The following is a 27587-nucleotide window of genomic DNA, read 5'->3' on the forward strand; positions in this document are numbered from 1 at the left end:
AAAGTTCTAATAGACAATTAGCCTGCTATACAAAGACAGTAATTTGAACATATCCCTTTAAGAAGGTGAATACTTAGAAAGTGAAACTGTGACAAAAAGGGCACCAAACAAGCCCAAAGTATCCATTAAATGCAAGAGTGGGCATCAGTGCCACCTTCTGTTTGAAACTGAAAACTGCGATTAATGCCAGCATCCACACAAACAGGATAATCCGAAGTTATAGATGGAAAAGTCATATTATGTCATCCAATGCAGCTCTCTAATGTAGGATCCCTTCCTCCGGCCCACCCCTACTTCCCCTTTCCCTCACAGCCTAGTTTTAAACATCTGAAGTAAGGAAGCCTCGGTCTCTTCCCTAGGGAGATTATTCTGCAACCTAAACAGATCTCACTGCAGGAAAGTTCTTTAATATTCTGCCTATGTACTGCCTTTCATCAGAATTCAATACTGTACAGAGCACACTTGCAATTCTCTCATTACAGAATAGATTTTATTTATGGAATTTTACAAATAAACTGTAGCGTTCACAAGACATAACTTATGTTCTTTGTTTCGACAAGAATTTCATACAACACCTGAGTTATTAAAATACTGAGATGGAACTTGAGTTTCTAACCAGACTTGTAAAGGGAAATATAAATAACACCACTCAGGAAATTGGTATAAGACATCTTCTCTCAACTGTCCCCCCTCCCCCACCCATTCACTTCCCTCCCCCTTCTTCCCTTAGGGAGATTTGTATTATCCTTTAATTTAACACATTGGTTACCTGCCTTCCACAGCGCAACACGTGTACTCATAGAATGTTGGACGAGAGTGTCATAAGTAACTCTCTAAAAGGAGCCTCAACTCTTTACTTCCCCCTGCAATTCACCTGAATTTCCACTCTGTTTCCTGATGAAGTCAGCTCCCAAGAACATCTCGAAGGGAAACTAGAGATTCAGGATTTCTCGGTCATCTTCAAGGGCTCAGAAAAGCCCAAAGAACACTTTGCACCAGTTTTCATCAAGTTTTACCACCACCAACAGCCAGTCTGGCAGATGGAAGGATCACGGGACAGACTCCGGCAGCAGCATCATTCCTCACTCTTATCTAGTGCCTTCCTGATCAGTACATCTCACAGCACTTTACCAAGGAAGTCAGCATTATCCCCATTTTTCAGAGGGGGAAACTGAGGCACAGAAGGGTTGGGGAGTGACTAGCCTGAGGTTACCCAGCAAGCTAGTAGCAAAGCAAGGAAGTTCTGTTAGTCAACAGCCCCAAGTTCACAACCATGGGAGGCAGAATCTGAAACAATCCGCGGGGGAGGGGTGCCTCATTGCATACCCAAGCCCCAGGGGCCAACATTACGGCTACGTCTACACTGCAAGGTTTTTGCGCAAAAACCCATGAAGCGTCCACACCTCAAATGCACTTTTGCGCAAGTAAATCAACAGTTAAAATGGCAGAAGAGAGGGCTTTTGCCAGTGTAGATAAGCCTCCTTTTACGAGGCATAACTCTTTTGCGCTACAGCTATTGTGCAAAAGAGGCAAGCGTGGGCGCTCCAGAGGAAAAAGCACAGGTGCTCTGATGGCCATTCTGTAAATGGCCATCAGAGCTTTCTTGAGCAAGAGCATCCATGCAGTGCGGACGCTCCCTTGCGCGAAAGCATATCGATTTGCAATGTGCTTCGAGGTGTGGCTGTGCTCTTCCGAAAGAACTTTCTGCACAAAAGCTCTTGCGCAAAAAGCATGTAGTGTAGACGTAGCCTACCAGTATGATAACAGTAAGTCAGTTCTCTTCGCGAACTGGAGGAAAGCTAGCCCAGAAGCAAAGCTCTGAAATACCTTTACCTCCCTTCCCAAAGCCTGCAGCTACCCCAGCTGGGTTCCAATTCCTCAGACTGTTCCTAGGACCCTCTGCCCTTAAGAAAAAAAGTTACAGTATTTTTTTTAAACGCTTGCAACTCAGCAGTATCGGTGTTTAAAACCAGACACCCAATTCCAAGTGAACCTGGTCACAGTGTAAGGTTCCCTCTCGCAGGCAGGCCTGAAAAACCAGCCCCAGGACTTGTGTTTCACACCGCCCCAGTCTACATGCAGCTGCCATGCGCTTTCCTTGAATTGGTGAGATCCTGCAACATCTTTGTTTTGCGGCTAAGCTCCTCCAGCTCTTAAAATGTCCCCAGATAGGGTGGAGGCCTCTTTGCAGAGAAAATCCCAGGAAAGGCAGCAATGTTTGGCTATTCTACCTCCTGGAAGCCACCCAGAAGTGTCCATTACAGTAACTCTGACCTGCAGATGCCACCGTTTAGTTCATTAAACCCCCAGGGGTAGCAGCACAACCCTCTGCCCCAGCCAGTCTGGCCACACATCAAACACTTCTGCCCGGTTGTCTTCAGTGCTGCCCGTGCGGTGAGTGGGAAGAGGCCAGAGCGCTGTGACTAACGGACTAATTATGAAGAGCAGTAAAATCACGGCTGCCTGTCCAGTTTAGCATCCATTATCTGTGCCAGGAAAGGAGAGAGTCCAGCCCAGCCGCAGGAAACGTTCGTGCTCATCCCCTCTCCCTGGGCAACCTTCCCAGAGCCTCTTCATCCCTCTTTCGCACTCGGAACCTTTCCTCCTGCCTGGCCTGCTCTGCAGAGATCTAACACAGGATGCTTCCGGAGGAAGGTCTCTTGGGAGATGTTTAGATCCAAGAGGCAGGCATGCTCCCCATGCTAAAGGGAAACACCAGCGACCTGCACAACCGGGACACTGGAGGCTACAAATTATGCATGGAAATACCGGGGCTGCACCATGACCCCTTTCTCTGACTCAGCTACTCCCATCCCCCACATTTCCACTGCTCTTGGAGGGACTGAGCACGAGGGATGGACGGGTACAAGCCTAAGCACAGCTTCTGCTTCAATCAAGTGGCCTCACGTCCAACACTGACATCCATCCTCAGCCATCCCCCGCCTGCAGCCACCCAAAGAGGATGGGAAGAAGGAACGTCCATGGTTGGAGCTCTCGGAAGTGGGCGATGCAGCCAAAAAGGAGCCAGGGAGCCCGTTTTCCTGATCCTCGTGTGCATTGTTCCCAGGAGTCCCTCGGGTGCCGGAGAGGAGAGGAAGGGTTGCTACACTGGAAACAAGTCCTTGGATCACTTTAGATCGAGGGCAAGGAGCTTCATCAGCCCCCCCAAAAATAAATGATACAGAGTCCATGGAAGAGTTTTAGTCGTAATGCCTCTTTTCCGCAGTGTTTTTGCAATGCTGATGCCTCGTACAGCTGCCCTCCTTCCCGCAGGTGGGAAAGCCCAGCCAAGCCAGGCCCGTCCTACCCTATCTGGATCTGGCCTGAGAACATGGTGAGCAGCAACATGATGATGAATCCCGTCAGCAGCCCTGCGTTCTGGATAGCGAAGGCAATCAAGGCGCTGCCGTTCCGCTCGTCCTCCTGGCTCACTTCGTTCATCTCCGGGAACTGAGGAGAGAATTGGAACATTTCACTTGTGGAAATTCTCCACCCTCCTCATAAATTTGCACCTGCAGACCCCAGTGCTGTAGCACCCCCCCCCCCCCCCCCCCGCCCCAGTATTACGCATGAATTTATATAGAGCAGTTCACAATCAAGGTCAAGAGCTCTTGACCTGACCCTATCCAACCTCACTAAGCTAAGCTCTGCTAAAATTACAGCTCCAAGTGGTCTAGCTGTAGGTGAGCTACACACGCTACATTTGGTAAGCATCCTCCGTATGTTCTATTTTCACCATTCTCCCGTCCTGGTCCAGAGTCACGGATACGTCTCACTCACACAGGCCACTCAATACCCTTCCTAAAAATCACCCAGAAGCCTCGCTGTGAGAAGCCGGAAGGAGACCCTGGTGTACCACACATGATGTTACATCATGTTGCCATCAGGCAAATCCTCTTAGCTCCCAGAGCCCGGCATCCTTGAGGCTTTGCAGTGTAACAATAATCCTAACAGAGGCTCATCAATGTGGATTGGCCAGTGGTCACTGCAGAAGTCCGTTTCCCACCCCCGCCCTCATTCCCCAATGCTTCAACTCCCTAGGCCAGCAGCCCTGGGCTCCCGTCGGTTTGGGATTTACCATATCAGCCAGTGCAATGTAGAGGAACATCCCGCCAGCGAGAGCAAAGATCCAGTTGGCAGAAAAGTGGCTGCCAGCCAGGATCCCAAAGGCCAGTCCTAGGTAGCAGCAGCAGGCCGAGATGAAGTTGAAGAAGAGGGCCTGCTGGATGGACATTCCGGCGTTCAGCAGGATGACAAAGTCACCTGCAAAAAGGGGGGATAACATAAGGGGAGGAGGAGACAGACGGCTACACACGGACCATCAGCGGAATGGATGCAGCCACCAACTCCTCAGTGCAGCTTCCCACTGGATAATTAATTAGACTCCCTATTCACCGAGGGGCTTAAACACATGCATGGCGTGTGAGCAGCCTCACTGAAGTCAACATCAGTGAGACTATTCAAACACTGAAATGCTCAATCGCTGCTGATTCAAGGCCTTCTATAATAATAAACAATATTACCCCTCCCTGCTCTTATAGAGTCTCTCTCCTTTCATAGACCTCAAAGTGCTTTAAAAGAGAATAGAGGATCATTCCTTTGTTTTACACCCGGGGAAGCAGAAGTACAGAGAGGGGGAAATGACGGGTCTTTGGTCACATAGTGAGCTGGCAGTGAAGCCAGGAACAGAATCCAGATCCGCACAGCCCCGCGGGGCAGTGCCCTACCCACGGTACCCACGCCTCAAGAAGCAGCTGTGTGTCAAGCCACGTCAGTGCGGGTAATTACAACACGGCACCCTAGCAAAGTTTTGGTCCCCTTGTGCCACAGGCAGAATTACTGATTTGCCAGGTGCCCGAGATCCACATATCACCTTGTACGTTTAAACACATTCCAAGGAACCGGGTGTTTTACCAGATGTCTCTCAATCTAACTTTAATCACACAAACACCCGGAATTTTCAGAACAGATAACACAATGTGATTTAACAGCTTGTCTAGCCCGGTTGGTATTGCTTCTCGTACCGCCCTCCACCACATGCTTCTCTGTAAGTGACTGAGCTGTTGGTACATTTGGTTGAAGGTTAGAAGAAAATGGTGAAGTGGGTTCAATTTAAACAAGTGCTTTAAACTCTCTCCTTGAGAAAGATTTAAGCACATGCATAAATTCTTCCCTGGGTCGGGACCACATGCAGGTAAGGTGCACAGCCGCCAGGCCAAAGTACCCAGCTCGTGGGGAAACTCCTCGCAGAGAATGGCCACAGAAGTGCTGATCCCTTGGAAGACCGACACGGTGAAAGAGGCGCCGATGGCCAAGCCATCGATGAAATTGTGGAGGCCGTCACTCAGGGTGATCATCCAGGCCAGCGTGCCAATGTCGGAGTATCGCACCCCTTTCAGCCAGTAGCACGCACTCTGGGAAGCCTGCAGGTCCTGCAAGAGAGCACCCCAAAGTCACACGTGAACCCCACTGGCTGGGTCCCCGATTCTCCCCCAGGCTGCGGACAACTCCACTTATTGTGCTGCCAGCGTCACGCTCATCTTTGCAGACTAAGCCAACGGCCGTAACTCGTAACACCACCAGGACAGGCACCCACCTGGATAGACAGGGAGCCCACAATGACCTTCTCATCCACTGGAGGGCTCTTGCACTCTAGCTCACTGTTCCTGTGAGGGATCATATGATCCATGTCCCCATTCTGCAGTTTTTCAGTGACCCCTTCCTCCTGGTCCTTCTTGGAGGGGAGAGTCTCCGGGCTGTAGTGGCTGTGCCCATGATGGTGCTGGAAGAACACAGAGATTTTCCGCATTTGGCCATGGGCTACAGGTGGCATTCCATCACTTGTACGCTTCCAGCGCCTAATTGTCGGTGGCATGCTGATTATTTTAGCTTTCCCACAAGCAAGGACAGGAAGCCTTGCAGAGATGGCGATGCTGAAGTGACTAAAACCATTAAGAAACTAGAGTCTCTTTGGTATTATAGCCCAGCATTAGGACTGGGCCTTTTAATAGCATCTTTCCTCCCAGGGCCTCTGTTAAACGACTATACAACTTACTAGGGAAGCGAATGGTTAACCGGTTATCCATCACCCTTCCTGGGTGATGATTACCAGTTACAGTTAACCGGTGGGCTGGAGCAGCCCTCTGCCCACGGAGGCCTGGCGTAGGGGCACTCCACCCCAGCTGGAACAGCCCCCAGCCGCAGCGGGCCCAGACTGGAGCCACTTCTCGGATGGCACAGGACAGCTTTTAGCGTGGAGCAGGAGAAGGAACAAACATACAGCATCATTGCCAAGTGCCTTCTGCTTCCCCTTTTCTCACGAAACTATAACCCTCCCCCAAATGTAAAAAAGGAACCATTGATTGTTTTACAAAGATCTACGCTTCTCTATCCACACGCAGGATTTAAGAGTCAGCGTGCAGCCAGTCCACTCCGAATGGAAATAGGTTCTCGTGAAAAATGGATTTGTGAAAACGGCACCAGAATAAGTCTGTTTGGGAGCACCTTTGTGGCACTGGTCAATCCGTGCCCCCCGAGGACTAGCTCCGCCTCACCTGGTCTTTCTGCTTGAGAAGCATCTTCAGGATTTTTTCTGTGAAGAAGAACAAATAAAACCCTCCAAAGACCACTGCAGATTTGGAAACATAATAATCCTCTTGAGGGTTAAATCCAAAGGCCTGCAGACAAGGGGCAACAGAGAAAGGTTTGAGAACCGTGAACTCTAGCGGTACCCCTCATCTCCCTTACCCTTGTCTCTGGGATCTCTCACTACAGGGGCAGCAGAGCAGCACTTCAGTTAGTCTTTTCTCCCTGCAATGAATGCTTAATGCACCCAAACGTGCAATACTAGTGCATGCTAGGAGGAAAGGTCTTCTTGACCCTAGATGAAATCAGCTTGTGCTCTGAGGTGTGAGAACTATTCGCTCATCTCATTTTTATCTCAGATGGTGTCACTGCTGATCCTACTCACCTAAATGTCTAATACCCCTATAAATCTCACTCAGCTACTTATCTTGATATCCTGTGGCTAGGAGTTCCACAGGTTATTAAATTCCATTGCTTTAAATCTATTGGTTTTTAAATTCATTGGCCCGCTTGCCTGTGTTTATAGTGACACCTGACTTGTGAGAGAAGGACCAATGAAATCTCTTGTATAAGCCACCAGTCCCAGAAAACATCCTTAGCCGACCCCTTCATTTTGAGGGGCAGGAGAAGCAACTGCACAACTTCTACAGAGCCTGCTGCACCAACGCTCCCTGATCAGGTGTGAGGCTTTTCTGGACAGCGGCATGCCACCTTGCGCAGCACACTCATTTCTCGTGCGCACAGGTGGTGTTCTCAGCAGGTTTTAGAACACAGGCTGTGGATCCTTTCATCTCAAGCCCAGAACATCTAAGTCACTTCTCACAACAAACTCAGAGTTGTGTCGACCTGAAGCATGTCCACTCTTGGCTAGCATGAACCCTGGGAGCCAGGCAGAAGGGACGCCAACAGGCAGCACCATTTCCCTCGGCAAGGGGGCCTCTCCACCCCATCTGCTCTCTACCATAAAAGTGACCCAAGTCGAGCCTGGCTTTGTTCACACATCACAGCCACTTGCTTTATACGGCTTGAGGATAGCTCAGGCCTGGCCTACATGTCAAAGGGGGGTTGCTACAGCAACATCAGCCAGGGGTGTGCAAAAAACACACTAACTATGCTAACAACCCCCAGGGTGGATGCAGCTAGGCCGACAGACAAATGCTCTTTTTGGACACAGCCACTATTGCTCAGACAGATGGCACCTACAGCCGTGGAAAAACCCTTTCCCTTGGTGAGGGGGTTATGCCAGCATAGCTATGAAGCCACAGTTGTACCAGCGGTCTCCATCATGTGGGCATTCTCCAATGCTTTGAGGTCCTCTGAGCAGCGCCAGACAGCTCGCTCTGGCAGGGAAGTTAATACCATCAGCGCCATTTGAGTCAGGCACCAAGGCGACAGGCACTGCAGGGCCCACCACGGGCAGGAGGCGCACCAGCCCGGCTGGAGCAGCCTGTCAGCGGTGGGGGGAGGAGAGCAGCCACTCCAGCCTGGCCACGGCAGGTGGGAGGAAAGGGGACCACTCAGACCAGCTGGGCTGCCTCCCCCCATCTACTGCTTCTTTAATCGGTTAACCAATTGAACATTACCTTTAGCCAATGAAACAGGACTTTACATCCCTAATGGCAACGAGCTAGGAACTTAACCCGGTCCCTCCATTTAGCCTCGCCAACGGGCCTTAAACATTTCCAGCACCATTTGCAGGCCCAGGCCAGGACTGACCATCTCTTGTCTGCCTGCAACCATCGCTCACGTTTCTCCTCAAGTTCCGCCGGCTTTTCCTCAAGCCAGGGAGCACAGAGACAGACAGACAGACAGGCACATGCACCACAGACCCGAAGGCTCTCACCATACCTCGGGGATGAGCTGGAAGAGGGCATTGGAGTAGAGAGTTCCGATCGCTAGGGCAATGAAGAAGAGGAGCAGCCGCTTGTAAAAGGTCTTCTTCATGAAGGGCACCACGCTGGCTCCCACCAGGGAGCAGAGGGAGATGACGGTCACGCAGAGGAAACCGTAACCCCAGACTGTAGCGTGCGTGCCAACCCCACCCCAGGTGCAAAGGGTGGGAGAATCAACACAGGAGAGCAAAGAAGTGAATCCACACCAGAGAGAGAGCGAGAGAGAGAGAGGGGAAAGGGAGGAGAAAAGGGGACATTTATTAGTGATTTCATATCAATTTGGAATCGATTCAAGGAGGCCAGAATCAAACTGGTACTAGATGGCTCTGGAACTCTGGCATGCCGGCCCCTTTGGCGAGGGCAGGATCCTGGCGGGCACACAAGGAATGTGAGGCTCTCCAGCCCGCGTTCCAGGACACAGTTCCAGCGACCAGCTGCACCACAGACTGGCCTGGGAATGGATTCTCCCCTGGGGGAAGCAGAGGGTTGAGCGAAGGAACAAGATTCCTCACCCTAACAAGACCGACTTTAAAACAAACACTCCAAGGACGGAGATTAGCTTTTGGCAGGACTAGGTGAAGTCTATTTTGACAAGAGGAAAAATAAAAAAAATCAGGGTTCTGCTTCGCTTTCCTGGTGACCTTGACAGACTCTCAGTGGACACAGGCCATTCTCAGGAGCCAAAGGCCCGTTTATGGGGCAGGTGGGCATGTCAGAGTTCCAGCGTCCCATGGAGCACCTCAGTTCTATAGCCTGCACCTTGTACACTCCACCCGCATCACACAGCTGAGCCTCTTCACCCTGTGCACGGCCAGCGCACGCATCCCTGGGGTATCTGAACACCAGATAATGTTAGAGAGGCCAAGCGTTCCCCCTGGTCTGTACGAGGCCTTTCCAAGCTCACGGATTCACTTGCATTTACGTTCCGTGCTGCGGGAGTTCTACCACAAGCGTACCATGGGGGTGGAGTGTACACCATCATTTCAGTTCCCACCAGATCAGGCAGCAAGGCATTTTGTTTGGTTTTTAAGAAACAAATACAACGAAGTTACAGTTCTGGAGCTGAAAAATACCTCCCCAAGTCCCACAAACAAGAGGTCCCCTCAGACTCTGGCTTAGCGATGTGGTAACAGCCCATGGCTACATGGGATATGCAGCAATGCTAGGAGGTAGACAGACCGCCAAGCCTGGGAGACCCATCGTGAAGTGGACTAGTTTTGTTCTAGCTTGCGAGGGACCGAGAGAAACACGCACCAGTCCTGCCGTTCCCACTTCTCTCCGTTTGCCAATAGGCGGCTGACTGAAACCGCCAGGAGATTCTGGAGCGCAGGCAAAGCAAGGCAATAGCCATTTAAGATTAGATACATGGTCTTCTTCAGGGCAGTACAATGCACACACATATGCTGACGGCAAAGCGAGCCCGAGATCTCCGTGGGAGGGACGCTCCAGGGAGAAGCTGAGATTTTTATTTTTGTTCCACGACTCCTAGGCTGAACAGTTTGAGGATCTGAGGTCCATAAGCACCTGGGCCCTTCTGAGAACAACCTGCTGCCAGAAAGCAGGCTGGAGGAGGGCATGTGTGCCCAATACCTGATTGTAAAGCACCTGGGAATATTTATTTAGCTCCAGAATTGCGCAATTAAACCAAAAATTAATTCATAATGTATCTGACAAACCCATCGGGGCACCAGGAAACCTCACTTTGCAGAGATCCTTCCGGGGATTTTGCCGCCAGGAGAAATCTGGGATCCCAAGACAAGAGGGGTTCCTTCAGTGCATTTTTACCCTCTGCTCCTTCCTTCCTCATTCACACACCCTTCTCATGAGCCCTGGGACCGCTCCCCCCAGGTTCTGCCCATCAGCCCACTAATGATGCTGCAAACATGCTGTCAACCCCAGTACGGGAATGGCCAGTCCTCCTGAAGCCCCAGTGCACGCTTGGTCTGTGCTTAGCATCACTCACCACAGGCAGGCTTTGGGAAATCTCCCCACTAGCAACCAAAGGCCAATCAAAATACACCGAGCGAGGGGCCTTATTACAACCTGTTCCACAAGCAGCTAGGACCAGCCATGTTTCCAATGACTCCAACTGGGGGGGGACCGATTGGCCACCCAGCCGGAGCCACATGGGGGAAGGAGCTCTCTTCTCCGTCTCGTGCTAGGATCGCTGCCAGCTGCCCTGCAGTGGCACTGCTGTGCTCAGAGAGGCTGCAGGCCACCAGACAGGAAGGAGGAAGCAGGCTAGGATACCACAGGGCGACACGTGCAGCCTGAACAACCAAGTTCCACCCTGAAGAAACTACGGGATGTTTCCTGGTGCTCAGAGGAGTCAGAGGGTGCTGGGGAGCCAGCATGGAAGAGTTTCCCTTGGCGATGGAGAAATCTGTTTGGCAGGGGTGGAGCTGTAAAGGCCGGCAGGAGAGCCAGCCCTGTGAGAGACAAAGAAGGGCAGGGTGGGTTCTACTGCACCTCTGGGATCAGCTGGAAGAGCGCATTAGAGAGCAGCGTCCCGATGGAGAGCGCGATGAAATAAGTGAGGACCCGTCTGAAAAAGGCCTTGGTGGTGCAGGGCACGACGAAGACTCCAAGGAGGGAGGCCAGGTTAATCAGTGACACACTGAGAAAACCAAAGCCCCACACTGCGGAACAAGAAGAAACGAGGGATGGATTACCAAGGCGCTTTGGGGTGGGGAGGGCCTGATGCCAGCAGCTCAGGATACAGCTGGGCAAGGAAGGCCAAGGGAGTCAGGCCTCGCTCAGGCGCGGGCCTGGCCTTGACGAAGGCTCATTCCCCTCCACTGTGCTGCTTGAGATCCTTTAATGGTGGGACAGCTACAGGATGGGGAGGGTGTGGAAATAAACCTGGTTAACTCCGGGTCTCTGAATTAATTTAAAGGGCACTGGCTATTGTTATGCTCCAGGTGCGGCATTCAGCTGTACCCCATTAACAGGCCGGAAAAAGCGAGGCAGAGCCAGGAAGGAGGAGAATGCAGGCACCAGAGACGAGTTCCTGAGACAATACCCGTGTGTTGCAATAGGGGGCGCTATCACTCCAAGGAGGCCTGGGCCACTTTTGGTTGTTACCGGTCCCCTGGCGCTTGCGGGAAGTTAACCCACGTTGAGACGCTCCTCTGGGGCCGTGTTTGCACAGCGCCTGGCGCCACGGGGTTCGGGGCTGGGCTCCGCGGCTCTACGCAAAACAAACCACCCGTCCCTGAAGGAGAGTCTCATCTGAGCCACCGCACGCTGCTTCCCTGAACTCTCCCGTCACAGTGCCACGGGACGGCCGGCGTGCGAGTCCTCAGCCTGTCCCACAGTGACACGGCGTGGCCACGGAGACAGCCGCCACGGCCCATTCAGAGGTGGGCAAAATGCAATTCACCTCAATAGTCTGTAATGTGCTTGGGACGAAAGGGGCGATAGGAACACCTGTTATTTATGAACGGGATCCTCCGGTGAGAGGCAAAACAGCCTAGAACAAGTGTGAGCCTCTGGGGGTGTGTGTGTCTCTCTCTCACACACTCACACACACACACACACACACACACACACAGCAGGGCCCAGACGCAGGGACTCAAACCCTACTTTCTCACTGACGGGACGCTGCTTTGCTCTATAGTGATAGGAGTGCTGATTGTGCAGGGAACTAAACTCACATGTCCCAATAGCAAACTTTCCACTCTGTATTATCAATGGCCCCATTAGCATGCTCACTGAGTCCTGCCTTGCTCTTGGTAGGGAAGGGAAGAGGAGACTCTACAGGCTTATCACAAGAGAGATGTCTCTCCCAGGAAGAGCAGTGATAGAAATGTAGCCGTGTTAGTCTGGTGCAGTCCTGTTTTTTGTTTCTCCCAGGAGGAGTCTTTGGAATGACCTAAGCAACAACAGAAAAATCCAGCTGTGGGGGGCGGACTACCCCTTACGGGAGAGTTCAGGGAAGGAGCATGAAGTGGCTCAGAGGAGCATTTCCCCAGGATGCTCGGGTGCTTGGTGGTTTTTTTGCACCTTCAGGTGTGGAGGGGTCCCTCTGGTTTCTAACAGCTGCTCAAAGCCATCACTAAGAGGACTACTATTAAGCATAGTAGCAGAGTGCGTTTCAGCAGCATCTTCCTTCCCAAAGCACCTGGCTCTTAGGTAGCCCCCCGGGGAGGGCGGGTAAGGACTGACACACAGATTGGAGAAGAGAAAACCGAGGTGGAGAATGTGTGTGTCAGTCAATGTGACTTCCCCATGGCCAAATAGCTAGCGGAGAGGCAGAGCCTGGAATAGAACCGGGGTCCCTAGTCCAAGGTCATCACCCTCAGCTGAGAATTTTTGCTTTTTTCTGTCATTTAACACAGCAGGGGGATGGGGACTCCAACCATCTGCCCCTCCACTCTGCCAGCTAGCATTAGGCGGTCCTAGCGCAGTGGGCTAGCACTTCGCAAGCAGGCCTATCATGACCGCCGGCCAGATTCCACATTCAATTTAGAGAGCAACTTCATCAGCCTAACCTGCTGGAAAAGCGATGGATTAATGTAAAAAAAGGGTCCCCCGCCTCGGATCTCTATCCTCAGTTCTCCTCTGTGCAGCCCAGGGCCAGTCTATACAGGGGTTTAGTTCACGCTGGGCTGATGGGCGGTACATGAACTGTGCCAGCAGCATGCACATGGGACAGCCGCGCCCTGTCTCAATTCACACCATTGGGTACGTACAGAAGGGCTTGGGTCACATTAAGTGGGGAGCACTCCAGGTGGGTATCCCATGCGCCTTCGCTTTGCCAAGTGAATTCTGCGCTCTCCCCGCCTGTGGGACATACAAGGAAGCAAGGGGAGTTCTAGGACTTGGGAGTCAAACTCCTCAAATCCCATGAGGCCACCCCCTCCACACCCTGGTTCCTTTCCTCCTGAGCAGGCTAGCGCCATTTCCTAATAGCTGTCAGCCGAAGACACCGCTCCGGACACGCTGCCCAGCCCCAGCGCGTGGCTCGTGCTCCGGGCCTGAGGCCAGGGCCTGCCCTGGCAGGCAAGGAGAGGGGTCGTTTCTGGTGCTATCTCCAGTCCTACAGCGGGGCTGAGAAAAAGCATCAGTGCCCTGCACTTGAGAGCGCTGCTCGGAAAACTCCCGCTTCGGTAACGCCTTGAGAGCCAACGCAGGCCCTGGCCCCCTCTCTGGGCCCGCTGGCTCTCCGTTCACCTTCTGCCGAGCTGGGCTTCCCCTCCTCCGTCTGCTCATTCTCCTCGTTCTCCAGGTTCTCTGCCGTGCACGCCTGAGACTCCAGCTGCTGCAGGATGGCCGGGCAGAACTCCTGGAACTCGCGCGGGCCGAGACGGGCCCCCTCACTCAGGTTATGGGCGGAGAAGAGCTCCGAGGAGCTGAAGCACTGGGGTGGGGAGAGAGAGACCTTGAGTAGCCCATGCCTGGGCTCTGCTGCCTGGTTCGGCAACAGGGACACCCTCAGAGGGCTCCTTGATGTGTCCTTTCCTTCCCAGGTGCTCACAGCAGCCCCTAGCTGGACTCAGGCCTATCCTGCTGCATGCAAGACCCTACCTCACCCTGCAGGTCTGAAGGGTTCCAAGAACCCCCCAGCTAGAGGGGCTGCATTACCCGCACCCTGACAGTGCTCTCCACACTCCTCCAGCCCAGCAGGGCCGGCTTTCCTCCTCCCCCCGCGGCTCCCAGCGAGCAGAACGCAGCAGGGATGGGAACACGGGGCCCAGAAGGCAGGGATCTAAGGAGAGCAAGTAGGCACAGCAGGGGCAGCCGTGGTCTCCAGGCAGAGCTCAAGCTGCCTCCCTGCAGACTGGCCCCCATGACTCTCCCCACTGAGACCCAGGCTCATCTCTCTATTCCAGACGAGCTTAGCGCATGGCCAGGGCCGTGGTGACCCTGCGCAAGGTGTTAATGGAGGGGACAGGAAAATGGTGTGTGAAGCCGGGGCCATCCCTCCCGGGGCGCTGCAGACGGGGCCACCCAGGAATTCACGCGGCACGTTACCCGGGAGAGGTTCCTGCGCTGCGGCTCCGACCGGGAGATGTTCTCGTGTCCCACCCCCACGTCGAGGCGGTTCAGCAGGGCCTTGAGCTGCGGCAGGGTCAGCGCCTCGCTCTCGCCGTACCGGCGCAGGAGCGCCTGCAGGAAGGAGGCTGCGGTGACGGCCGGCTGCGGCGAGAGGTCCGTGCCAGCCTGCGCCTGGCAGGAGATGCCCAGGAGGCACAGCAGCATCCCCAGAAGGGGGCAGCGGGGGCTCACGGCCAGGATCATGGTGCGCAGGCAATGCTGCAAAAGGAGACAGACGCTGCGGTTAACTTGAGTGCTCCCGGCAGCCCGGGGGTTGCCAGGGGTTACCACTCCAGGTAACGCATCTGCTTGGGTCAGGCCCGCTCCGGGAGCGCCCCTGGCTGCACAGGTGCTGGAACTCGGGGTGCTCCCCCGGGGCTTGACATGGCTTCCTTTCTAGACAGGGTTTGCAATTTGCACCCACACTGTTCCAGCACCCCGCCTGGCTGAGCTAGGTCCCCTCCTTCCAGCTGCCCCAGCCTTTACTCGGCTTCCCCACGCAGGAGGACGGGCACCCAGCGGCGAGGAGGACACGTTCCTCATGACTCCTAGAAGGGCTCGGCACCCGCCCAGCAGATTTCCTTCGCAGCCGAGCACCCCTAGACTCCAGGAGCCCAGCTGCCGTGGGGCTCTCCTTCCCCGCCACGAGGGGCCGCGACTCAGCGCGGAACGTGGACAGAAGAACTTGCCGTGGTTGCCCCGAAAGCACCGATCCCGCGGGCAGAGGAAAAGTCCGTGCGCTCTTCCCCCCCCCCGGCTGCAAATCTGCAACGGCGTCCGGCCTCAGGGGCAGCCCCACGGAGCACCAGCGAGGAATTCCCCAGGCCCGCCCTGCCGGGCGAGCAGCTCTGCCGTGGGGCCCGTTCCCGAAGGGAAAGGCTCCGCTGGCAGCGCCTGACGCACTGGAGCGGCAGGGGAGAGAGGCTGCAGTCGCGTGACTCCGGGAAGGTTAAGTCAGGTCAATATTTTTAAGAGAGGAAACCATCCTCCATGCAGATGGGCAGGAATGTCGTGCCGGGCTGGGTTTGTCCCTGGGGCTTCTCAGCAGCCCAGGCAGCCAGACAGTGCTCCCAGCTGCCACCCTCTTCCCCGGGACGGCGCTACCCCGCACAGACAGACACGAGGCAGCCAGCATTCCTGCCGACACGTGGCCTGAGGGGAAACCGAGGCACCGTGTGCCGTGCCGTGCTCCAAACGATGGAGGGAGGGAACTGTCTTTGGGAGGCTTCGGCCCCCGAGGGTTTCCCCCAGCTCTCGCCTGACGCAGAGCCCTCACCTCAGCAGGAAGGATCCGGAACAGGTGCCGGCAAGCAGGGCGTGCTGAGCGCTCGGGGCAGCAGGGCTCACCGTCTCTGCAGAGGCAAGAGGGAGGGTGGGGTTAGCAGCAGGATGCCCACCGCGATTCCTGCGGTCACAGCGCTCGGCCTGGGAGAGCGAGCAGGGAGCCCCTGAGGACCCAAGTGTTTCCTCTGCATGCTCCCTGCTGAAGCGCATTCGCCAATCAGCCAGCCCGTACTCTGTGCTCCCCCTCAAAGCGCCCAGGCCCTCAGGCGGAGCACACCGGGCCAGCAAAGCAACGCAGCAGAGCCTCCCAGGGGACGCTCTCAGTCTACAGGGCCCTGGGGGAAGGCAGCCCACGAAACATGCCTCCATCCTCCGCCAAGCCTGCCGAGCTCGCAGGGCCCAACCCCATCACCACCGCCCTTGTGCAAACATGGCCCGGCTCCCTGCAGCCGCTCCACACGGCAGCCTTGACCTAGTGCTGCAAAGACGCAGTGCAACTGGAGCAGCCGGGAGGGAGGTTCAGGAAGTTTCCTGTGACGGGGCAAGGCCCAGCAGTCGCAGCTGGCCACGGCAGCTTTCACTTCCTTCGAGCAGTAGGATGCCACCTCTACTCAGGCCCCCTCCCCGCCCAGAGAGTGCAAGGGGGGGGCTCTGTGTCGACCCACGGCACCCAGGTCCAATCTCGAGCTCGGCATGGACTGATGGGTCCCATAGTGCAGAGCCCGGAGTCAGCGGAGCACAACGTTCCTGGCCGGATAGTCGCACCATGTCTGGTTTTTATCCATATCCCTCCTTTCCTCTGAATTTTCTAAGTTACAACCACCGCTCACAGCCTGCAGAGACCATGGCTAGAGACCAGCATCCCTGTGACCCAAGCCTGCCCCCTCCGGTCAGTCACCTTGACTGCCCCCATAGGGTCGTGGGTGACCCCAGGGCAGGCGTCACACACCCCAGCCAAGGCCCCTGCTCCAAGGGCTTCCGGTCTCGCTCTCACAAATCCCGCAGCCAGGAGGCATCGAACCCCCAGCACACGCAGCTTTGTGGGAACCTGGCTTCTGGGCTGCAGCGAGCGCCTCTGAGCCCTCTGGGAACCCCGGAAAAGGACGCAGCCGCTGGAGGAATAAGATGTCGTGCTCACGAGGCTGCTTTCTAACCGTGCTGCAGATTAGAAGTTGAACCACATCCCAGCGGCCTCTCCCCCAGGCAGAGATGCACATGTATTTCCGTTCACCTATTTCTAGGAGAGAAATCAGCACGATTGTATTCCAGCCGCACGCTGGGTGGCTCCCGCTCGCCATGCACGATGCCAGGAGGGCGGCCTTACCGGAGAACATGGGAATTGCCAGGCCGGATCAGACCCACCTGCGGCCAACACCAGCTGCCGAGAACCTTGCCGAAGGCAGATACGGAACAACTTGCCACCGGAGGGAGTTTCCTCCTGACCCACCCCCTCCCCATGCTAGGGATGTAAGCGACTAATCGACTATCCGATAAGCAAAAGCGCATCAAATAGTCAACATGCCAATTGACTAGTTGCTCCTCCCACCTTGCTGCCTCTCAGAAAGAGGCAGCAAGTGCGGGGAAGAGGAAGGGATGCTGAGGGGAGCCAGCTTAAAAGCCGGTTCCCCCGAGCTCCAATTCCATGGGAGGGGCAGCGTTCCACCTTTTAAACGTACAAGAGTCTCCACATGCGTTTCAAAGGCGGAACACCGCATGGCACTTCTGCCTTTGAAATGTAGCCACTTATCAAAGCAGAAGAGCCCTTATCAAAGAACTGAATAGTCAATGGAAAGTCCATCGACTATTCGATTAGTTGATCAATCTAATTTTAACATCCCTACCCCATACCTGGGGACCAGCTGATGTGATGCCCTGAAGCATGAGAATCTACATCCCTTCCAGGCTCCTCTCAAAACACATCATAAAGATTACCGACCCAGGCCAGTGTCCGGTTAGCGGAGTCACCTGCCCATGCGTAGGAGCAGGTCTCGGGCTTCTCCTCCGGATTCTAACCACAGGCTCCGAGTGCCTTGCAGTAAGCAAGGTTTCAGGTGTCCAATGACACCTCCCCAGCGTGTCCGCGGAAACAGCAGCCCTGTTAAATGGGAGCAGCAGCATCGTCTCCAGAATTTCACCTGCTGTGCTCCGCGTGGCGCATCTCTCCATCCGGAGACACGGGAAGGCCTCAGGCAGCTATCCCAGCTATTCCTGCCCCAGGTGGTTCAGGGCCAGCTGTGGCCAGGAAAACAGAACCCTCTCCCCCGTTCCTCAGCGGGGTCCCTTGCAAAGGCTCCAGCACCAAACAGACCGGGACGCCTTGGCAGGGAAATGGAAGATGCTCGCCAGGACCCTGCATGCACCGGGCTTCTTGCTGCAGTCCAGGGACAAGGCCACTCTGATGGGCACTGTGGATTTGGACTGGGCGGGGAAAGTCGTGTCTCTGGGTCACAGGAACACGGCCGCACTGTGCTGCTGAGAAGGGAAACCCTGGGGTGCCAGGGAACACTGGACTCTCCCCAGGACCATCAGCTGCGCCCTTCAGTAGAGTCCTGGCTTGGACCTTGCTAGATTTCTCGCCCCCTCCCCAGAGCTCAGCCATGTGCTGCTAACACAGACGTGGATACAAGGGTGGCAGCACACATACACCCCCAGTTGGTGCCCAGTATTTTAGCAAGTGCAGCATCCTTAAGCCCAAGGAAAAGCTGAGTCCAGTTGTAGGCAGTTATTTTCAGGGCTCTGGACTTCCACAAACCACTGAAAAGGCTGGTGAAGCACATAAAATGCCAGCCCGGGACTCTGAAAACCCAGGTTGAGTTCCCAGCTCTGGCACAGGTGTCCTGTGTGACCTTGGGCAAGTCACTTAGCCTCTGTGTGCACTGCCCTGCCGCACAGGGGGGTTGAGAGAGTAAGTGCATTGAAGACTGAAACACTCTCGGACAGACAAATGCTTGTAAGGCTTGGGGGTGGATAATTCACTACGGGGGGGCCTTTGAGGCGGTTTCTTTTATGTTCAGGGCTTCACACCAGCATTACACCCACTTAGCAGAGCAATACAATTCATCTAACACCAGGGATGTGAACTGGTAACCAGTTAACCCTTCCCAGGCGATGCTTCCCCATGAACTGTTACGCCAGAGGCCCAGTGGACTGGAAAGCCCCCTCCCCGGTCCAATTCCATTTAATCAACTTAACGTTGAACTGGTTAACTAACTAGTTAAACGGGATTTTACATCCCTAGCTAACACCCACCCATCTGCGACCTACAGGGGAATGCAGTCCCAGCCCCCAGCCACATTCAAAACAAACCTTTGCTGATGCGTTACAGACTGTGGTCTCTTCTCGGAGTGGATTTAAGGCGTCTTTGGCCCCTACCCAACCCATTATTCTGAAAATAAGAGCTTGGCTCGTTGGCCAGAGCCATATTTGGACGGGCAGAGCCCTTCCTGGCGGGCCTGCGGCAAAGGGCCATCTCCCGCCCCGCACATGGACTGGGGCCGGGCGGGAAAAGCAAAGCGCCTGTTGTCCCCAACTCCAGGCTAATCAGAGGCAAGCCAAACCCAGGCACCCACTGCTGTTATTCTGCCGCGTCCAAAACGTTCCCATTAAAAAGGGATCGACATTCTCAAGGGCTTACTGCAACTTTGAAATCTTTTGTGTGTGTGGTTTTTTTTAAAAGCACCAAGAATTCCTTGGAGTCCGGCTGGTCGGTGAGATTTTAGCAAGGGCTTATGAGGGATGCTTTACCGATTTAACCCCTCCCCTCCCAAATCCGGATGCAGCACAGCGCAGATTTGGGGATGGGTCAGGTTGGGGGACACACTCCCTCACTCTCCGGCTCCCCCCAAGATAGGCGTGGAATGATGGTTGGCAACCAGAGGAGAAGGGAAGAATTTCTTTTCTCCCCACGTTCCAACACTTAGTTTACCGGCTACTTCCAACCTTTCAACCCCTACTAAGCCAACTACCGCACAACACAGAAATTGCCATAGCAGATCTGCCCCAGAATCACAAGAGTGTAAAGCCCTGCAATAAACCTGCACCTCGGGGCATTTTCTTCCCAATCACCAACAGCAAGGGGCTGGTTCATCCCCTGAGGTGGGAAGGCATAAATCCCTTGGTCCAAGGCTATTCTCAGTCACAGCGATGTCTAACACTCCCTCTCCGACCTGCCCACAACGACACCCCGGTTTGTTTCTCTGAATGGGGACCGCGGCCAAGACCCCCCCATCAACAAGAGGAGTAATTCAAGTTGTTGCTTCCCACCTACCGGCAGCGAATTGCATTAGACGCCATGTGGCTAAGTCCCTCTGACGCGCCTCAGAATCCTTTAGGTTGGCATGGGGAACCTAAGGCCCACAATGTGGATCCGGCCCTCGAGGCTCAGGGCTCATCCTGCCCCAGCTCTGGGGGACCAACGATGGTGCTCCAGCCTCACCGTCCTTCCGCGGGGATGGAGCACATAAAATCCACTAGCCTGCCCCCCCACCACAGGCTCTGGTGCGTGAAGGGAATGTGGGGAGGGTCTTTCTCCTCAATCTGGGGCCACGCCAGCGAGGGGTTTTTTGTTTCCTTCTCACTTGTGTGCGGCCCCCCAACTGATTTCTCTGCAAGTCAGCAGCCCCTGAACCAAAAAGCTTCCCCTGCCCTGCTTCAGGTCTGGCTAAGCCAGGAATATTAGTCTCCACTGCAAATGCAGACACCTCTCTGTCCAACCCTTTTCCCCAGATTACCTCTGTTTACACAGCTCCGGTTCTAGCATACGCCCCATTATTAACCTCCTGCCGGGCTCCAAACGGACCAACCCAGTCATCTGCTCAGTGAATACAGTCCGTGCATTATACTAACTGCAGAAGAAAATTTAAACACACACCATAAAAACACCTTCCCAGAAGCCTGAGCTGTTGGAATTCATGGAAACTCTGAGTAGGTCAGTAAGATCACACCACTCCCGGGTTTCTCTCTGCCAACTCTGCACCCTGAGGGACAAAAATAACTCTTCAAATGCAGGAAGAGTTACAGCTCTGCTCTCCCTCCAGCTTAACGAGATGCTTGCTAAGCAAAGCGTGGGGCATGGGCCTGGTCCTCACTGCTAACCCTGGCGTGTTTTCCCGTTGGTGTGAGCTGTCCCGAGGTAAAAAAACACCACACACACCAAGCCCATCACCAGGCCTCTGGCTGAGCTCAGCCACAAAGTACGTCGCAGCAAAAGTGAAATGCCTGGGCTTTAAGGAAATACTCCAGAGCCGCGGCTAGACTCGAGCACAGCTGCGCCAGAGCAGCCGAGAGAGAGAGACCCGTCCCAGCAGCGTACGAGGGTTACAGGGGGCCTTGACGGCCAAGGACCAGAGCTCGCTCTGAAGTTGCCAGTTCAAAATCGGACCATGCGGTCAGTGTTCAGAACTCGGCTCCCCTGACACCCGGGGAAAGACCTGGCGGACTGGCGTCAGCTTCACAAGCCCTTGCTAGTGCCCAGAGACCAAAGATGGAGTGAGTCACACAGAACAAACTCCTCTCTTCCCTGAGTCTGAGAGGATCCCTTCAAGTGGAACAAACCTCTGCAGCCTTCCAGAGTAGCAAAAAAAGGCTGCAGAGCAACTCGCGGCTCTTCAGACTCAGGGGCTGCAGCATTCGGAAAGCTGCACCTTGTCGTGATAATCTAGGACATGCCGACAAAGCACAAGAGGCACCAGGAGTAGGTGATGTTGAAGCTCCTTGCAATTAGATCTAACCTAAACCAGGGATGGGGAACTGGATGCAGCCCCCAGCTTATCTGACTCTGGACCCCCGGGCTCATAGCTCCCCCTTCAGCATTGGGGAGCCAATGCACCCCCCCCCCCGCTGCTGTCCCCTCATGGGGCTGGAACACACAAAATCTGCTAGCTCAGGCCTCCTCTAGTTGTGTGAGGGGAATGTGGGGAGCGTCTTTCTTCTCCTTCTCAGTCGGGACAGGTCAGCGAGGGTTTGTCTGTTTGTTGTTTTGCTTCTCACTTGTGTACGACCCCCGACTGACTTTACTGCAGGTCAGCGCAGCAACCCCAGGCCCCAAACCCCACCCTGTTCTAAAGCATTACAAGCAATGCAGAAAACCACCCTATTCCCCTGTGCCAAGGAGGCTCAGACTGAGTTCCTGGAGATGCAACCCTTTCCTTATAGCTCCTGAAGTGCTAGTGAAACGTCACAGGCAGGAGACCCGGTACCAAGCATGCTGGAACAGTGACACTGCAACATGTAGGAACGGGTCTACAGGGCAGGTCCCGGGCGTGGCTAGACCTCTCCCATGCTGCTGCCAGGTGACAGAGGCTAAAGAAATGCTTGGGGGCTGCCTTTCAAGATGTCTCTCTCTACGCTTGGAGGAATCCATCCGCACTTGCTCCTATTCACTACTTAGGGTTTTTTGGAACCATTCAGAGAGGAGACAGGAGGCCGGTGAGCCTCTTGGGAAGAGCATGGGAGACGAAGAACAATACCATGGAATAGCCTAGGAAGAAAAGAAGCTGCGGGCCTGGAGCATCCCTATTGGAGCAGGGTGAGGAATTTCCAGTGCTTGCTGGAGACCAGAGCACACCAGCTGCCCACGCACAATAATCACAAGAGACTTCCCCCCCCAACCAGCAGAAAACCACCACCCGTCTCCTGCTAGACTGCCTGGCATCCTGCCTGTTCCCTCTCATGTTCAATTCCCCACCCCCGCCAGACTGACCTTCGGAGGCATCCTCTGCAGCATTCAACACCGATTAGCCTCTATCAGCTCCTGCCCTCTGACCAGGAGTATTCCTGATCGAGTGGCAAAGTCCACTGGGCTTTCGCTGGAGAGGAGATTGGTGACGCTACTTTGAAACGGGGCGGGTGGGAGGCCCCAGCGAAATGACAGAGTCCAACGCAGCGTCGGGCCACGTGTGGCCTACTTGGAACGGAAGGGTGCAATATTTCGCCCTTGCATCTCCCCCCGCCTTTGGCTCAGCTGCCTCCAAACCCCAGGATGCTGGAAGGTCAGGAGGAAACACAAGGTAGTGGAGTGAGCAGAGGACTAAGAGTCCGGTGAATTGGCCATTGTCTCCGACTTACAAAGAAGGAAACTGACCCACTCCAGGGAGACCGTGAGTCCGGAGCGGAGCTAAAGACAGACCCCACTCCTTACGATAGCTACAGGGACATATGCTGCTGTCGGGAGCACAGCGAACACCTGGGCACTGCAGCAGCTACAAGAACAGAAGCGGATGCTGCTGATACACGGCAGTCTAGGCTCACGGCTTCTGTTCTTGTTCAGCCCACTTGGCTGCCTGGTCTCAGCAGGCTGTACCATTCGCAAGGGGGCTGCTCTTTAGTGCGTCAGGCAGGTGCTTGTCGGAGCCACGCTTGGTACCTGACTCCCTTGCAAAGGGAAATAAGGCCAAAAATGAAGAGCAGTCCTGCTTCGGCGCCTCCTCTCCATCCAAAAGCCCTAACCCGACGTCTTGTTTTCTTTTAAGCACCGGTGAGTGTGTGCACTATCCATTTATCTAATCTGTTGGACGTGCAATGGAAATGTGAGGGATTAAACACTCCGATGCGGGAGAGCAAGCAAAGCTAGAGGGAGAAGCAACGTTTGCAAGGGCAAGTCGACACCGTGGGATGAGAAAGTGATTTTCAAGCACTCGCCTTGTCTGTGCAAACACGACCAACCAGAAAGAGGTGAGAGCATGTGGCAGCAAAGCACCCTACATCCCTTCCCCTTTCTGCCCCCCAGCAAGGTGCCTCACTATCCTCTGACAAAGCCCCTGGGACATCTCAGCATCACCTCTCCTGAACCTGGCCCACACCACAGTTCACAGACAGCACAAGACACTTGCGATGTCAACACACACAGCATTTGAAACCTCCAATGGAGGGGGCAGGAGAAGTCACTGCAGCTTTTGCTGAAACAAGATCAAGAGGGCACATTTTCCATAAGCCTAATCATTCCCTTCATGCTTTAAGCTAAGGCTTCTCCTGACTATCTGACCCCTTCAACGCTGGTGTTTCCAAGACCACTCTGGGAGAAGTGTGACAGCCCCCAGCCCCCCAGGCTTTATGAAATTGATTTATGGACGCCAATAAACATAACGAAGATGCTTTGGACAAAATACCTCGTGTCACCGATCAATTGTAACGTCTCTGCTGGACTGTAGATCTTATTTTGGTGTCTGTCTCATTCTTGCATGTAAAGTTAGAGCTATGGAGTAAGGCATGGTTCATGGTTTTAAATGCGCAAATGGAAGCCAGCAAGGATGTTTCTTTTAATGTCCAGGTGATCACCTGTAAAAAGCCCCCTTTGTCCTTTAAGTCTTAGCAGTGGTCAGTTTTAGGAAGCCATGTGACCTCCCTGTCAGGTACCTGAGGAGGTAATTTTCCATGAAAGGGAAGAATTTGAAACAGAGAATTCCCACCTGAAAGGGAAGCTATTGAAGATGCAAAGTTTTCAGTCTGAGTCTTTGGCTGGCATGTCGCACCCTAGAGAATGAACCAGGGACCCCAGGGAACGTCCCTGGTTTGGAGGCTTAGCTAGAATAAGCACAGTTTTAGGGTAAGCGATAGAACTAGCAATGTGTTTTTTGTTATTTTAAATTGTAATTCACTTTGCTCTGCCTGTTTTCACTTGCAACCACTTAAATCCTATATTTAAGAATAAAAATCACTTATTTACTATCAAGCCCAGTGTGAGTTCTTGTTACCTGGGGGAGCAATCTGTGTGTACAGCCTCCTTTCGTTGTTAAGGGGGCTTGCCTGAATGATTTCTTGGGGGTCCTGAGCCCATTTGGGGAGTGATTTCCCGGAAGCTGGGCCCAAAACTGCATTGGTCCTCACGGCAGGGAGGGGGTGATCTCAGCTCTGAGCCTTGGCTGGGATCTGGCCCAACAGGACAGGGTGATGAGAAGCCCCAAATAGCAAAGAGTGTCAGTGGCTGTCAGCACCCCGGGAAGCAGCCCCAGGGGTCTTCTGTGACTGCTGCCCACCACAGGAAGCGGAACACTCACAATGGTCGTGCAACAGATCTGCGTCCCCCCCTCCCCGCAGCCACGTTCCTCAACCCCTAAAGCCTAGTCTCTCCCCGCAACCACAAAGGGGGTGCAATATGCCACAATCTTACCCTGCAAGCACGATGGGCCAACAGTGCCCACAGAAACCACTGCATTGACTCCACCAGCAGTGCGTCTGCTCGCACCAGGCCTGCATTTAGCCTTGTCATGGTGTCCCTGTACCACCACGGGGCAGAGGCAACCCCAGCTCAACAGTCCTTGCTTGCCTCCATCTGACCTACACGCCTTCTCTCTCAGAACGGAGAGTCCTACACCTGGCAAGGGTTAGCGGGTCTCAGTCCCGTTTGTCATAGACCGGCGTCCAGACAGCCAACACCACTGCCACCGGAGGTAATCGTTAACCCTCTGCTTGGCAGGCTCCCTGAAGGCGGCCAGGGCTGAAAGGCAAACCAGCTTCCCCTTTGCCTTGCATGCTGCTTTTCACCTACAGCAGGAACGGCAACTGGCAAACAAGAGAGGAGAGAAAACAAACCCCAAATCTGTCCACACGGCAGCAACACCCAGGAAAGTTGTGACCGGGAAATGTTTAAACGCAAGGGAAGGAGGGGGAGAGATGCGTGATTACAACATTTCTACCAATAGGCTGCACCGCTGCCAGCCACTGGGTCACAATCCATCTGTGAAGTAACCCTATCTCCAAGTGTGAGACAGAGTAAGTGACTTGCACACGCCCAAAGGAGGAGACAATGGGAGGACCAGGTTTAGAACCCAGGAGTCCTGACCCTTTGCCCTCCCACGCCCGAGAGGACCATCGTCTTGGCAACGAGAATAGCGCTACCTGGGACTAGGATACCTTCTGGGACTTATCGTATCTGGTAATATTTAGCTTCTAGCAGCATCTAGGCCTCCAGAGGAAAATGGATTCCCGACACCCATAGGTATAAGGGCATACTGAACAGCCCGCCCGTTTCGCTGGTCTCCCCAGCATGTCCCTGCCTGCCTTGCAAAGTCCTTCCATGCAACCGAGTGTCCACAAATGACTTCTGCTCCCCGTCCAGGCCTTGATATCAGCTGTCCCCAAGCCCTCTGCCTCTCTCAAAGATGCCACCATCCCTTTTGCTACCCAGGCCGAGCACAGCTCCCCCCCACCCACCCACCCACAACAGTCTCTCTCCCCTCCCTCTGCCTACCCAGTGCCCTTCTGTCTCCTGGGCACTTAGCTCCCCGCTGTCAGACCTGCTGCATACCAGAGACGCCCCGGTCCGAGCCCTTTCCACTGGCCTCATCGCTCCCACAGGCGGATCACCTACTCCCTGCCGCTGCGATACCCATTCCCATCACCTGCCCTAGGGGTCACTGCAGTGTCTCAAGGACCAGAGCCAGTGCCCATCACAGCAAGCGGCACGAGCATCCCAACTCTGCTGTATGGTCACACTCAGTTCACACCCCCTCAGCTGGTAACCCACCCCCCCCATTCTCCTGCACACTCACCCCACAGCCCCCACCTCTGCTGGTGGCCAAGACCTACAGATCCCCTCCAACCAGCATCCCGTTTCCGGTTCCCCCATCCAGCACCACATGACCACCCCCCAGCCCAGCACCTCCACATCCTAGCTCCCTCCCCCAGCACTTTCTGGTCCTCCGCCCCACCATGCAGCAACCCAACACCCCCAACTCCCTCTGCCCCAGCACCCCCACTGCCTGACTCTCCTGCCTAGCACCACATGCTGCCTGCCCAACACCTCCCAATGCCCTTACTTCAGCCTCTCCTGACCCACCCCCTCTGCCTAGCCCCCCAGCACTCCTGAGCCCCCACTGACTCTGCCCAGCAACCCACGCAACTTCCCTACCCTCAGCAAGCCCCACTGTCTCTGCTGAGCCCCCCATGCCCTGCCCCCACCCCCCCGAGTCCAACTGTCTCTGCCCAGCCCCAGGTACCCGACTCCCCTACCCAGCACCTCCTGAGCAGCACCCCCTGTGCCCAGCAACCCAACACACCAGTCCCCCTGAGCCCCACTACTTCTGCCCAGCCCCCCCGAGCCCCACTGCCCAGCCCCCCCGAGCCCCACTGCCCGAGCCCCACTGCCTCTGCCCAGCCCCCCCGAGCCCCACTGACCAGCCCCCCCAAAACCCCCGGAGACCCACTGCCTCTGCCCAGCCCCCCCGAGCCCCACTGCCTCTGCCCAGCTCCCGAGCCCCACTGCCCAGCCCCCCCGAGCCCCACTGGCCAGCCCCCCCGAGCCCCACTGCCTCTGCCCAGCTCCCGAGCCCCACTGCCTCTGCCCAGCTCCCGAGCCCCACTGCCCAGCCCCCCCGAGCCCCACTGACCAGCCCCACTGCCTTTACCCAGCTCCCGAGCCCCCCCACCTCTGCCCAGCCCCCCAGCACGCTCTGACCCCCCCCATGCCCTGACTCCCCAGCGAACCCCGCGCGGCCCCGATCCCGGCGCTCACCTGCGGCCGATCCCGGCCCGCTCCCCGCTCCGCACCCGGCCGTGCACGCTGCGTACAAGGGGCAGCGCCCGGCGGCTCCGCCCCCGGACACGCCTATTGGGCACAGGCCCGCGCTGATTAGCATAGCCACACCCCCTCGGAGCTTCCGGGACACGCCGCCTCGGGAAGCGGAAAGCACCACGTGGCACGTGGGGGAGGGGAAGGGAGGGGAGAGGCCTTTCTTGGGGCCCAGTGACAATAGTGGGGTGGGGGGATGCACCCCCCCAATGCTCCGCCCTCCCCCCAGCTTCCTCACTAGCACGTGTGAACACACCGGGGTGGGGGGTCACAGGCCCCTC

At 55.2% G+C, this 27587-nt stretch overlaps 2 protein-coding genes across 10 annotated transcripts in view; both read right to left on the reverse strand.

Annotated features, from left to right (window-relative positions):
• The window catches only part of PPP3CC (protein phosphatase 3 catalytic subunit gamma), a 288696-nt gene that overhangs the window by 59582 nt on the left and 201527 nt on the right, over window positions 1–27587 (reverse strand). The gene's annotated exons all lie outside the window — the stretch shown is intronic.
• On the reverse strand, window positions 477–27380 carry SLC39A14 (solute carrier family 39 member 14). Of its 9 annotated transcripts, none has more exons than XM_075911081.1 (10): window positions 27250–27380; window positions 15793–15868; window positions 14454–14735; window positions 13653–13839; window positions 8434–8603; window positions 6555–6677; window positions 5597–5782; window positions 5225–5432; window positions 4079–4263; window positions 477–3450 (listed from the first exon to the last, which is right to left on the reverse strand). In XM_075911081.1, the coding sequence occupies exons 3-10, from the start codon at window positions 14718–14720 to the stop codon at window positions 3304–3306; spliced, it is 1473 nt and encodes a 490-aa protein (XP_075767196.1). In that variant the 5' UTR covers window positions 14721–14735; window positions 15793–15868; window positions 27250–27380; the 3' UTR covers window positions 477–3303. The 9 variants fall into 9 exon arrangements, with proteins under 9 accessions (XP_075767196.1, XP_075767199.1, XP_075767197.1 ...); XM_075911084.1 differs by lacking the exon at window positions 27250–27380 and adding an exon at window positions 26044–26235; XM_075911082.1 differs by lacking the exon at window positions 27250–27380 and adding an exon at window positions 25987–26235.

Source organism: Pelodiscus sinensis, chromosome 28, assembly GCF_049634645.1.
Source record: "Pelodiscus sinensis isolate JC-2024 chromosome 28, ASM4963464v1, whole genome shotgun sequence".
NCBI lineage: Eukaryota > Metazoa > Chordata > Testudines > Trionychidae > Pelodiscus > Pelodiscus sinensis.